Genomic DNA, 13,157 nt, shown 5'->3' on the forward strand with positions numbered 1-13,157 from the left:
AATAAGGGAAATAATAAAATATACTAATCAAATTAATGCAGGAAGTAAGGATAGTTAGTCAATATAAAATATGTAACCATATGAAGTGATTACAGTGTGTTTTATACATAGAAAATGAATTAGTTATGCTTTTGCCATCATTGAAGCACATTGGGGTCAAGGGTGACCAGCTAGAAGGGAGATGGCGAAGATGAAACTAGGGAGGCATAAGACGATTTCATTGGATGAAGAAGCCGTCACTCAAAGAGATAAGGGGGAACAGAAACTGTATAAAAAATGCATGATTCTGAAGTGTAATTTTAGATGCTCCATGGACCACCTCGGCTTTGTTACTCTGTAATAAAAGTATTTTTTTGTAAAAAGTACTTTGCGCCCCCAAGAAATCTTTGACCTTCGGAGAATCTGCCACACAGTAAGCATAAAAGTAATCCATAAGACTCCAGTGGTTAAATCAATATCTTTAGAAGCGATGTGATATGAGAATGTGTGGATGACAAACAGATCACTTTCACATTCTTCTTCTTGTGTTTTTGGTGATTCACATTCTTCTCTTCATATCTTCAGGGCAGGGAGAAGAATTTCTAGCAAAAAATGACAAATATTGATCTGTTTCTCACCCACACCTATCATATCACTTCTGAACATATGGATTTAACTACTGGAGTCATATGAATTACTTTTATGATTCCTTTATTTGCTTTTGGAGCATCCAATTTGGCATACATATCTGGGATGGCATGAGGGTGAGTAAATTATGAGAGAATTTTCGTTTATTGGTGAACTATTCATTTAAAGTGATAGCTCAGCCATAATTTAGTATTTCCCAACCCTCATGTTGCTCCAAACACATATGACCTTCTGTATTCTGTGGAACACAAAAGATGTTTGACAGAATGTTAGGGACTGACAGTCTTAGTCACTATTCACTTTCAAAATATGGAGAGAGTATAAAAAACACATTCACTGAAAGTAAATGGAGACTCAGGCAAACATTCTGTCTAAAATCTCCTTATTGTGTTGCATGGAAGAAAGTAAGTCTTACGGGTTTGGAACAACAGGATGGTGAATGATGACAGACTTTCCATTAATGATAATAATAATAATAATTCTATAATACATGTTAAATGTGTATTATGTAATGTAATACAGGGGAATTAACGTCCATTATGTCATTTGTGAAAGTAACAAGTTACTCACTACTTGAGTACTCTTTTAATCGGATACTTTCTTACTCTTATTCAAGTAAATATTTATGTTAGAACTTTTACTTCTTCTTAATAATTTTTTATTTTTTATTTTATTTTTTTAAGTAATTGTACTTGAGTACTGTTTTTTGGCTGCTCCACCCACCTCTGTGAACGACTGAAATTTCAGTCTTCCAAGTGTTTCAAAGAGTTCATTAAAATCCCTCTTAAGTAGTTCTAACTGCTCTTTCAGAAAAAATTCCTGACATGTATATTAACCCTATTTACAGTCTTATGATTCACCAGAATGTTCCAAAGTTCCTTATGTACATCAGAAACTGTTGCTTGAGAAAGGCAGCAAGTAGTGGTAGCCCTGTTACCAATGTTTCGAATAATGGAGTCACCTACTATCAGAGTACAGGACTCGACTGTGATCTGTAGAGGCTAGTAGACCACTTTGATGAGAATTTATCTTATTTGTTGTAATATTCCAGTCCCAAAAGTCTCTAGTTTTAGTATGGGTGCCAAATTCGGTCGTTTAAGCACTGTGCTGAATTGCTGATATGAAAATTAGAAATTAAACTTTAAAAGCAAGGGGAGAAGGACCTGGCTGCAGCTTGCAGAATGAGGTGGGGCTACATATGGGGCGGAGCTACATGTGTCGCTTCGCCCATAACCTACTCTTATTGGCTTATTCATCTTTCATAGACAGGATAGCAGATGTTGTCACTGTTGACCGTGTTATCATTGTTTGAGAGAAATTTAATAGTTGAGCCAAACAATTTGATTATAGTGCTTACTTGTATGTGATATTCAGTCCTAATTTTCATGGATTTTATCCAGCGTTAAATGTGAGGAACAAATTGGGATTTAAAGGCTGAAACTAGCATGAAAATGTTCTTAAAGAAATGCCAACTGAGAAGCATGTATGAAGCATGTGTTTTTGTGCTCATGCACCGTCAGTACAGTATTAACAGTAGATTATATATGCCTCATGCAATATGTCTTATTTTCTGCTGTAACAGACTATTCATTACCTGCCGTTGGTTTCTGTGTGCATATAAGTTAAAAAAAAATTTTTTTAGACCAACGAGATAATGGAGCACACATTTTTGGAGCGAGGAGAGAGAATCGTTTACAATCTTTCAAAGAAATTAATATGAAACAATATAGATTACGAGTGAAAGCACCACAACTAACTCAAGAATGGAATAAAAATTTTCATCAATTAATCAGCCTCTTGTTTGCTATTGTTGAGGGTATAAATTAAAATGACTAAATTCCTCAAATGCAGCGTAATAGATCGAGCAGATAAGGACGGCGTTCATAAAGCAAACTTGGTCAATGAATGAATCTATTATTAATTATGCAAAATAATCACTCATCATGATGAGCTGTTATGACAGAAACTGGGAGAGTAAAAGTGCATGCACAACTGCTCTCTGTTTTCTTGAGAATTGCCAACTGCAAACAAGCATATGCCTTATGAATGAATGAACGAACGAACATCATGTGTATTTGTATTCTTTCCCCCAATATTACAATATTTGAAAACACGTTTATGTTAAGAATCATTACATCTTTAAAACTTTTGTGAGAATTGTGAAATTTTGTGAAATTACTCAAGGGTAATTTACAGTTAATTTACAGAAGATGGTGCTGTTGGTTTTCATAACCCATATGTGGATGCATTTGCATCAGAACTAATAACAATGCAATAACAATTGTGTGTGTGTCATATATATTAAAATGTTTATATTACAACAATTCTAATACACTTTTTTATTTTCACTCTATGGTGATATTAAAAAAATTACATATTTTATTGTTAATTTAATTCATTTCTCTAACCATGCATTATAATGAAGACTTTGTGAAACTGCAACTTTTTGAATTACAGATTTGAATGAAAGCAGATACATCAACACTTTTGTTCATCATTTCATGTGACTCAGTCCTGCTAAATTTGTTTGAAATAACATGTGAGGTACAACACAAAGTCATATCACTTACGAGATATAGCTCAAAAATCAAAATGATCTTGCTAAATAATTTGAACACTGACTACGACTGCATTAATATTAGAGTTGAATCTTCGCCATAGTAGGATTAGTAATTTTGCCCTCCGCTCATGTTTTCAACAAGACTAAAACAACAACATGCTGCATGCTCAGTCTGACTCATACTACATCTGTTTGCAAAGAACTGTGAGGTACAACACAATTTCATATTACTTACGAGCCACAGCACTATAATCAAAATGATCTGGATGAACTATTTTAAAACGCATTTCCTATCATGTACACCTATAAAAGATGACCGAGCCAATGAGAGTTAATTATGGGCGGAGCGACACGTATAGCCCCGCCCCATGTGTAGCCCCGCCCCGTTCTGCAAGCTGCAGCCAGCGATACTTGAGCGCGTGCACACTCCAGTCCAGTAGGAGACGGAAAAGCGCCATTAAACACAAGAAGAAGAAGAATTTGTCTGTAAGTGTTTGAATGTGTTTAACTTCATTTGTGAGTTTATGTTTGTGTTTTTCTCACTTTGGCGTTTTAATGATCGTAACAGAAGATTATTATCGTCGTTTGTGGCGGTTTTGTGACTCTTTAAAATATTCAGTTTCAGGAGAAACAAACAAAAAACTTCGGAGCCCCTTCAGGGGGAATTTGTTTTCTGAAATAGTTTTACTTTCCCTCGCAATAAATTGACCATGATTTTACTACAGTAACCATATTTTAACCATGATATTCGTAGTGAAACTATAATACTACAGGAAAACGAATACTGTGATTTAAAAAAACATAATTTTGTGATTATTATGGATTTACTACAATAACTATAGTTTAACTATGATTACTGTGGTAGTTTAACCATTGTATTTGTAATTAAATCAAAGTAATCACAAGATTAACCATGGATAATCTATATTAAAACATGGTTTTGGTCCCAAAGAAACTAAAACAAACATGGCCCACCTCAGTCATGTTTACTACAATATTACTATAGTAAAACCATGTTTCAGACCAAAAAACAAAAACATTACACTGTCATGGTAACTACTATAGTAAAGCCGTGATTTTTCTATTGTATGTTTTTATTTTACTATAGATTTATCATGGTTAATCTTGTGATTACTATGGTTTTACTTCAAATACCATGATTAAACTACTACAGTAACTACAGTTAAACTATGGTATTTGTGGTCAAACCATAATAACACAAAATTAACCACAGTTTTCATTTTCCTGTGTTATTACTATGGTGTCACTTTGAATATCATTGTTAAAATATGGATACTGTAGTAAAATCATGGTAAATTTATTGTGAGGGAACACAAAACTTGATCAATATCAGGCCAGAGAGAGGGTGAAAAATGTTTTAATGCAGAAAACTTTAACTTTATCAGTGGACCTGACGGAAGATGATAAAACTATATAAAAAAGAGCATTTCATGAACGCTTTAACATAATTAAAAAGTGTATTTAAAATTATGCCATTTTAAAACAGATTTATCGGCCGATACTGAGATTTCCGATATCGGGATCAGAAGAGAAAAGTGGTATCGGTGCATCAATTAACTTAATGTGTGTTAACTTCTGACTAGGGTTGCAACGGTATGAGATTTTCACGATACGATAACATCTCAGAAAATATCACGGTATACGGTATTACACAATTATTATTATCAGTTACATTGACCCTTAAAGAAGTGAAAACAGAAGGGGTTTTTTCTCTCTTTTTTTTTTTTTTTTTGGTTGAACAAACACTTTATTATAATTGAAACTTGAAACCATTTTTTTTTTAAATTGAAGTACATGTAAAAAAAAAAAAAAAAGTCTCCCTTTTGAAAATAAATAAATAGAATAAATAAGCTAACAGAATTATAATAATAAACCGAATTATAAACATATAGCATGTAACTATAACAAGTTATATAACTAAAGCATGTTAGTTTACATGTTAGCATAGCATGTTAAATTAATTACTAAATGAAAAATAACATCAGCTGTGTGAGCTTTTAAAGTAATGTCCTATGATTATTAACAATTAACATATACTGTAGGTGCGCGACAGCGCAGCCATACTGCTCCTGTCTGTATCTTTAACTCAGTGGTTCTCAACTGGTTTGCTTCAGGACCCAGATTTTACATTGGCATTTCCTTTTATGTTTCATAGTTTTGTTCATGGTTTTCAAGTACAAGGACATGCATCAAGCGACATTATTTTTGTTGTTGACGTCAACAACAAAAGCGACAGGAAGTTTTCTCTCCCCCCTTTTAACAACTGAAGAGCATATTTACTTATATGAGCCCATTATTATCCCGTTCGTTTCCTAATTTCAAACATAATTCAAATAGAATATACATATTACACAGGAGGAAAGGCTCCTCATTACCATGGTTAGGTCAGTGTAGCTAGTATTAAATAATAGTAATAATAATAACAAATTATAGTATTTATGAAAAAATAAATACTAGCTGAAACACATCTTGAAACTTTAACTACAACTGCCACTGTTACAAAAAGAGGTCTAACAGATTCTACCTTTAGATTATTTCATATGAAACTATAACATTTTGTCAAAATATAACAATTACTTTTACTCATGTAAAATAGAGAAACAATTTTGTAAAGGTGATGTTTAATGAAAATGTTTTTAGCACATAGCACAGTGTTGCTCTTTTCCTCTGTGCTGTTTGGCATGTCCGGGCTGCCTACTGTTTGAGAGGTTCGACTTGACTTCCTCCGTAATGCTTTAAACTAGAAAAGTCTCACTACAATTGAAATTGGTCACATCAGTTTTGAGGTCTGATGTCCGCAATATCGAGGGAAGCCCGATTGTTGCACGCGCGCGCCTGAGAGGAGCGTAGATTATGATCGCGAGCTGGTTCCGTTACACTCGTGCGAAAGTGCAGATGAGAAGCCTTTAGCTGATTGCGAGTTTATCATTAAATCTGTCTCGGCAGTCCTAAATAGGTTATCACTTGGGCGGCCATCAAAATATCTTCAGTGGGAGAACCATGGCATTGTTCTTTCCCTGCTGTCCGCGACCCGGTCCGAATAGACTTGTGACCCACTTTTGAGATTCTCCATCCGGTTTAATTTTTTTCTCAATACTGTAGATAAGCAAATGTACATGGTATGATAACCGTCAAGTTTCATACCATAGTATACCGTGAATTGTGATATAGTCAATTAAAAGTGAAAAAATCTGTCTGTAAACAATTGTCGAAACAATTACTCATGTCATGCACAAAGTAGATGTCTTAAACGACTTGCCAAAACTATAGTTTGCTGATATTTTTTAACCACTCCACAGATTTAATGAGTTTTAATGACTTCAACCTAAGTGTATGTAAAATTCTGACTTCAACTTTATACCGTGTTGTCATGATTAATACAGGCTAATGTTTGGGGTAAATTCTGTCATGTGACATTATATTTTTGCGTTAATGCCTATTTTCTCAACAAAAAGTGTTTCCAAAGCAGTTTTTCGTGACATTTGAAGTATCAACGTAGAGTTTATGCACTAGAGTTAAATGGAAAAATATTATGTCGACACGTGTGAAATTTTAGAGATAATTTGTGTTTCTATCAGCTATATCGTTAAACTTTTTAATGCGCTACACTCTTCGTCGCAAAAAAACCCTTGGATGGAAACGTAGTTAATGGCATCAACCAAACAACCATTTTTGATATATAATGAAAAAAAGCTTATTTTGGCAATTGTTACAATACCTTCAATAAATTCAAATATAAAATTGAACTTTTGAAACAATCTGTATTTACATTAGTGCTACACAAATTTACTAGAACAGTGTAGAAAAAAACAGCTCCCAAAGTCACCAAAATTTAACAATGCAACCCAAAATTAGTTTTCCCATATGCATCCACACTCCAGTCCAGTAGGAGACGGAAAAGCCCCATTAAACACAAGAAGATGAAAGAACTAATTTCAGTACGTGTTCAATGTGTTTAACTTGATTTGTGGGATTTTTATTTGCTTTGATGTGTATTTTTCTGTGCATGTTCATTTTTAATGATCATAAAAGAATCGTATTATCGCCGTATGTAGCAGTTTGTGATGGATGCTTTAAAATATTCAGTTTCAGGAGAAACAAGCAGAAATGTGAGAATATCATGTTTAGTTTCTGATAAATGTGCTCAGCTGATTGTAAATTAGTTAAATGAATGCGAGTATATGTTAAAGCCTGTTATAATATCTGGTAATATTCCTGCTGTCAGGAAAATGAAACCAAACTCCACGCACACATTTATATTTATAGGCTACCATATCAGAAACAAAGTTATTTAACAGAGCTGTATATAATCCTATAATAATCTTTTTGAGTTTGATGAATGTCAGTCCATTATATTGATAATGATTTGTGTTCAGATGTTCATCATGAGAGAGTAGGTGGATGTGATCTGCAGTAAATCAGTAAGAACTGAGCTGTCCATGCTGGATATGAATGATTTCATCACAGAAATCTCTCCGCTGAAGAAAGAGGTGACGTCACTGAAGACAAAGCTGATGGAGAGAGAGGACAGGTTACAGGTTAAACATTCATTTCATCCTTAAAGTTGAGATTGTAAGCTTTCAAATGATGTGATATGATGAACGGTACAGATGTGATTGTATTTGTCAGGAGCTGGAAAAGGTTTCCTGTCAATCTTCAGTGTGTGTGACTGATGGGACCTCCACAGAATGTCAGGATTCAGTGTGGAGCGGCAGAGATCAGTCCACATCACAGCGACTGCTGGACAAACTCTCTGAACAGAGATCCAGAGACACAAAGGACTCAAAGCTCACTTTACTCTGTTCTACTGATGGTAATCAGGGTGATCAAACCTCCACAGACTCTCTGACTTCTGTTAGTAATGCTGGAGAACAGCAGATGCTGCAGATACCAGTGAAGATGTGTTCAGTGAAGCTGCTGGACTGCAGGAACCTGATGAAGATGAGAGGAGAATTCAAAGTAGAGGAACAACAGAGTAATGAAGATGATGATGATGATAATGATCAAATCTCCACAGAGTCTCTGGCTTCTGTCTGTAATGCTGGAGAACAGCAGATGCTGAAGACACCAGTGAAGATCGAAGTGAAGCAGGAGGAGATAAAAGAGGAACAGCAGAGTGATACTAATGATGATCAAACCTCCACAGAGTCTCTGGCTTCTGTTTGTAATGCTGGAGAACAGCAGATGCTGCAGATACCAGTGAAGATGTGTTCAGTGAAGCTGCTGGACTGCAGGAACCTGATGAAGATGAGAGGAGAATTCAAAGTAGAGGAACAACAGAGTAATGAAGATGATGATGTTTATGATCAAACCTCCACAGAGTCTCTGGCTTCTGTCAGTAATGCTGGAGAACAGCAGATGCTGCAGACACCAGTGAGGATCGAAGTGAAGCAGGAGGAGATAAAAGAAGAAAACATAGCAGAGGAACAACAGAGAGATGAAGGTGATTATATTTCTTCAGGTATGTTTGTCATGTCAATGGACTGTCATTTTACAAGTCGTTTTATCACTCAAAATAGTTCCCTGCTGTTTTTATTTTTGTTTAAGTGCTCAGTTTAAAAAGGTGCAGGTACTACAGTGTTTTTGCACTGCTTTTTACCAGCAGCGCTGCACGTTTTTGGATCTACAGTGTAGCAGTGGGAAAAAAAGAAAAGAAACAGTGATGTTGTGCGCTTGCCATCCAACTTAAGAAAAAGAAAGCTGCAAATAATGAATAAAGCACACTTTATTTTTCTAATTCATTGTCCTTTGTGGGTTGGATTTCTTGGCCAGTGGTTCTCAACTGGTTTTGCTTCAAGACCCAGATTTTACAATGGACATCAAGTGGCGACCCATCATAGTAAAGAACATAACCTGTATTTAAAGGGTCATGAATCATTAAACTACATTTACTGAGATGTTAACAGATATGTACAATGATGAGCCAAAACATTATGACCACTCACAGGTGAAGCAAATAACGTTAATCATCTCCTAACAAGGTCAAAATTGTATAGAGCAATTCTTTTATCTGTCAAATACAATCAAAAAACCAGCCACAATGCAGGAAAAAAAGACAGAAATTACAGGGTGAGACTCTAAAACATCCTCAGTGCAAAACACACACACAAGAATGAACTGATGAACTTTAACGCAGTGCTTTCTTTGTTGCATTTGTCAAATAAAACCAATAAATCCACCACAATGCTGAACATACACACTCAGAAATGAAGGGTGGAGACGATAACACACTCAAAATGCACAACACACACACACACACACACACACACACAGAACCAGGGCATCAATAAGTGGAGCTTCAAGTCATCTGTTGTTTTCCAGTTGATGACTGCAATCTGACACACACACACACACACACACACACGTTTGCAAAATAAATGTTTACTTTAGAAAGTTTGAAATTGCAAAATGTTTACTCTGATTCTTTTGTTTTATACTCTTACTACTGAATTTTTAGAATTTTGCAGTTCATTTCTGTTTCTTGATGTTCATTTTCTTGACATTATTATGCATTTACATTTTTATGTTTGAAATAATTTATTTGTAGAAAAATTATTCTGTGTCTCTTTGTAACACCATGGTCAGGTTTGATAACAAGCATAATGACATAAACTGCAAAAACTGACTCTTCAAATCAATTTTAAAATGTTAAACATTGACAAATCATCTACTGGCTGTTACTGGCAAGGCAAGTCATGTTATTTATATACTGCAATATGTCTCCAATTTATAGCACATTCTCATATTTTCTTCATGTTTTAATTTATAGAAGTGCAAGCTCTGAGCTTATTTGTATATGCAATTAAATGGTAAGATAAAAACAGCATAAAATCCCAAAAGAAATGCATAATTTTATTGTTTATACTTGAGGGAAGACATTTTTTTATCATTATCATCATAAAAAAATGGGTTACACATCTTAACCTTCTGGTCAAAAATTAATGCGAATACCAAAGGAAGGTGCCATTTTATAATATTATAGGAGGGTTAATATGAGTTAATGGTTTCTATGATCTACTTAGACTTAAAATGCTTTTGGGAAACGCAGCCCTGACCACTTATATTTGTGAATCAACATCTTGGAATATGGAATATTGATATTTCTCCCTCTTGAATTGATATTTGTCCGTTTACTGTGTTTATTGTAGAGCTGATGGAAGCGAAAGAGAAATATCAAGAACTGAATAAAGTGGAGGAGAAACTTCAGTGTCAGAAACATCATGACTTCACAACTGGAGGAAAATCTTTGAGTTGCTCAAAGACTAAGAAGAATTTATCACTAGAGAAGCATAAAAGAAGAGCAGCCAAAAATATTTTCACCTGCTCACAGTGTGGAAAGAGTTTCACAAATAAAAGCCAGCTTAATAAACACATGAAAGTTCATACTGGAGAGAAACCTTACACGTGCCATCAGTGTGGGAAAAGTTTCACATATACAATTAGTCTCAAAGGTCATCTCTGCTGTCACTCTGGAGAGAGACCATTTGAATGTGAAAAGTGTGGTAAAACATTTGTTTTGAATTCAAGCCTAAGAAAACATCTGAATACTCACACAGATGAGAAGCCTTACAAGTGTTCTTTTTGTGGAAACCGTTTTGCACACCTGTCCTATTTGAAAAATCACCAGAAAATACATACCGGTGTGGGGGCTCATATGTGCTTTGAATGTGGGAAGACCTTTATTACAGCCGACAGCATGAAACAGCACCAAAGAATTCATGCTGGAGAAAAACCATACAAGTGCTCACACTGTGGAAAAAGTTTCACTCAATCACAAGACCTGAAAAAACATGAAAGAATCCATACTGGAGAAAAACCTTACAAGTGCTCACACTGTGAAAAAAGTTTCACTCAGTCACAAACCCTGAAAACACACAAGAGAATTCATACTGGAGAAAAACCTTACAAGTGCTCACACTGTGGAAAGAGTTTCAATCTGTCTGAAAACCTGAAAAAACACGAGAGAATCCATACTGGAGAAAAACCTTACAAGTGCTCACACTGTGAAAAGAGTTTCACTCAGTCACAAAACCTGAAAACACATGAGATAATCCATACTGGAGAAAAACCTTACAAGTGCTCACACTGTGAAAAGAGTTTCACTCAGTCACAAGACCTGAAAAAACACGAGAGAATCCATACTGGAGAGAAACCTTACAAGTGCTCACACTGTGAAAAGAGTTTCACTCTGTCACATCACCTGAAAACACACGAGAGATTCCATACTGGAGAAAAACCTTACAAGTGCTCACACTGTGAAAAGAGTTTCACTCAGTCACAAAACCTGAAAACACACAAGAGAATTCATACTGTAGAAAAACCTTACAAGTGCTCACACTGTGAAAAGAGATTCACTCAGTCACAAGACCTGAAAAAACACGAGAGAATCCATACTGGAGAAAAACCTTACAAGTGCTCACACTGTGGAAAGAGTTTCAATCTGTCTGAAAACCTGAAAAAACACAAGAGAATCCATACTGGAGAAAAACCTTACAAGTGCTCACACTGTGAAAAGAGTTTCACTCAGTCACAAAACCTGAAAACACATGAGAGAATTCATACTGTAGAAAAACCTTACAAGTGCTCACACTGTGAAAAGAGTTTCACTCAGTCACAAGACCTGAAAAAACACAAGAGAATTCATACTGGAGAAAAACCTTTCAAGTGCTCACACTGTGAAAAGAGTTTCACTCTGTCACATCACCTGAAAACACACGAGAGATTCCATACTGGAGAAAAACCTTACAAGTGCTCACACTGTGAAAAGAGTTTTACTCAGTCACAAAACCTAAAAACACACGAGAGAATTCATACTGGAGAAAAACCTTTCAAGTGCTCACACTGTGGAAAGAGTTTCAGTCTGTCAGAAAACCTGAAAAAACAAGAGAGAATTCATACTGGAGAGAAATCATACAACTGCTCTTCGTGTGGGAAAAGTTTCAGGGCAGCAAGTAATCTACATAGACATGTAAATAGAATTAGTAGACACACTGAGCAAATTAATCTTCAGGTCCAGCAAGATTAAGTAAATTGTTGGAAAGATGAACCTCAAGATGGAATATTTCCAAATTGATTAGCATCCTCTAAGAAAATTAGTGATGTTTCAGGGCTTCTGATCATTTAATAATATTGCTGTTGTTTTGAGGTTCCCTAAGTGTGTGTGTGTGTGTGTGTGTGTGTGTGTGTGCGCGCGCGCATGTGCCTGCCACCGTTTTCTAACTTCTTTTACCCCAGTCACATAAATGCTCAAGTTATCACTTTCCTTTGTCTTCTTAGCAGATAGTCTGTTAAAAAGCCACTAAAAGTAAAGTTTCTAGATGGTAGTTCCCTATGAAATGTATAAACATCTCAAGCTGTTTATAATGTACCATGCAATGTACTTTAATAAAGTATATTTCGTCCCCATTATTATTAATTCCTCATTTTATGTTAGTTTTCTGTTTTATTGTGTGCAGTGCGTAGATGTACTATTGTAATATTATGGTTTACTTGCATTATCTTCTTAGGCTGTACAATAGTATATATAAATAATAAAATTTTCAACTAGAGTTGATGTCCAGGTAATTTCAAATCATGAGATTCATCCGTGCAGGAAAACACGTAACGCGTAACACAGCCCAAAACACAGTCCTATTGATATTCCAACCCCTCGCCTCTGGACTAGCATTCTTAATGAGCTGCAACTGTCTGATGGTCTTTTGGGGAAGGCTGGTGAGAAGTCCATTGTAGTAGTCAAACCTACTGGTGATAAATGCATGAACAAGTTTATCAAGTTTTTAAGTCTTGACTGGATATAAGACATCTAATTCTCACTATATTTTTTGAGATGACAGTAGGCTGATTTAGTTTTTGATTTGATTGTTAAAACTAAGGTATAAACTGGATTGCCCACCAGCAATAAAAATCACCTGAAGAAGAAAACTTTCTTTCCTGTGACAGCGCTATGGAT

At 35.3% G+C, this 13,157-nt stretch overlaps 1 protein-coding gene and 1 long non-coding RNA gene across 14 annotated transcripts in view; one reads left to right on the plus strand and one right to left on the minus strand.

The window, feature by feature from the left end:
• Window positions 1-12,785, plus strand: part of LOC127419864 (zinc finger protein 271-like) — a 263,395-nt gene extending 250,610 nt beyond the window's left edge. For 2 of the 13 annotated variants that reach the window (XM_051661646.1, XM_051661647.1), the window contains exons 3-4: window positions 7,838-8,669; window positions 10,357-12,785. In XM_051661646.1, coding sequence (XP_051517606.1) covers window positions 7,838-8,669; window positions 10,357-12,233 — 2,709 coding nt within the window. In that variant the 3' untranslated portion in view covers window positions 12,234-12,785. Of the gene's footprint in view, window positions 1-3,631; window positions 3,674-7,584; window positions 7,747-7,837; window positions 8,670-10,356 lie in introns of those variants that run through there. The other 11 variants (XM_051661638.1, XM_051661637.1, XM_051661641.1 and 8 more) reach the window with 8 other exon arrangements.
• LOC127419888 (uncharacterized) overlaps window positions 11,225-13,157 on the minus strand; it is an 86,002-nt gene continuing 84,069 nt past the window's right edge. The window contains exons 3-4 of the long non-coding RNA XR_007893743.1: window positions 11,577-11,744; window positions 11,225-11,324 (exon numbers count right to left, since the gene is read on the minus strand). This is a non-coding gene — a long non-coding RNA (uncharacterized LOC127419888). The remainder of the gene's footprint in view (window positions 11,325-11,576; window positions 11,745-13,157) is intronic.

Source organism: Myxocyprinus asiaticus, chromosome 29, assembly GCF_019703515.2.
Source record: "Myxocyprinus asiaticus isolate MX2 ecotype Aquarium Trade chromosome 29, UBuf_Myxa_2, whole genome shotgun sequence".
NCBI classification, from domain to species: domain Eukaryota; kingdom Metazoa; phylum Chordata; class Actinopteri; order Cypriniformes; family Catostomidae; genus Myxocyprinus; species Myxocyprinus asiaticus.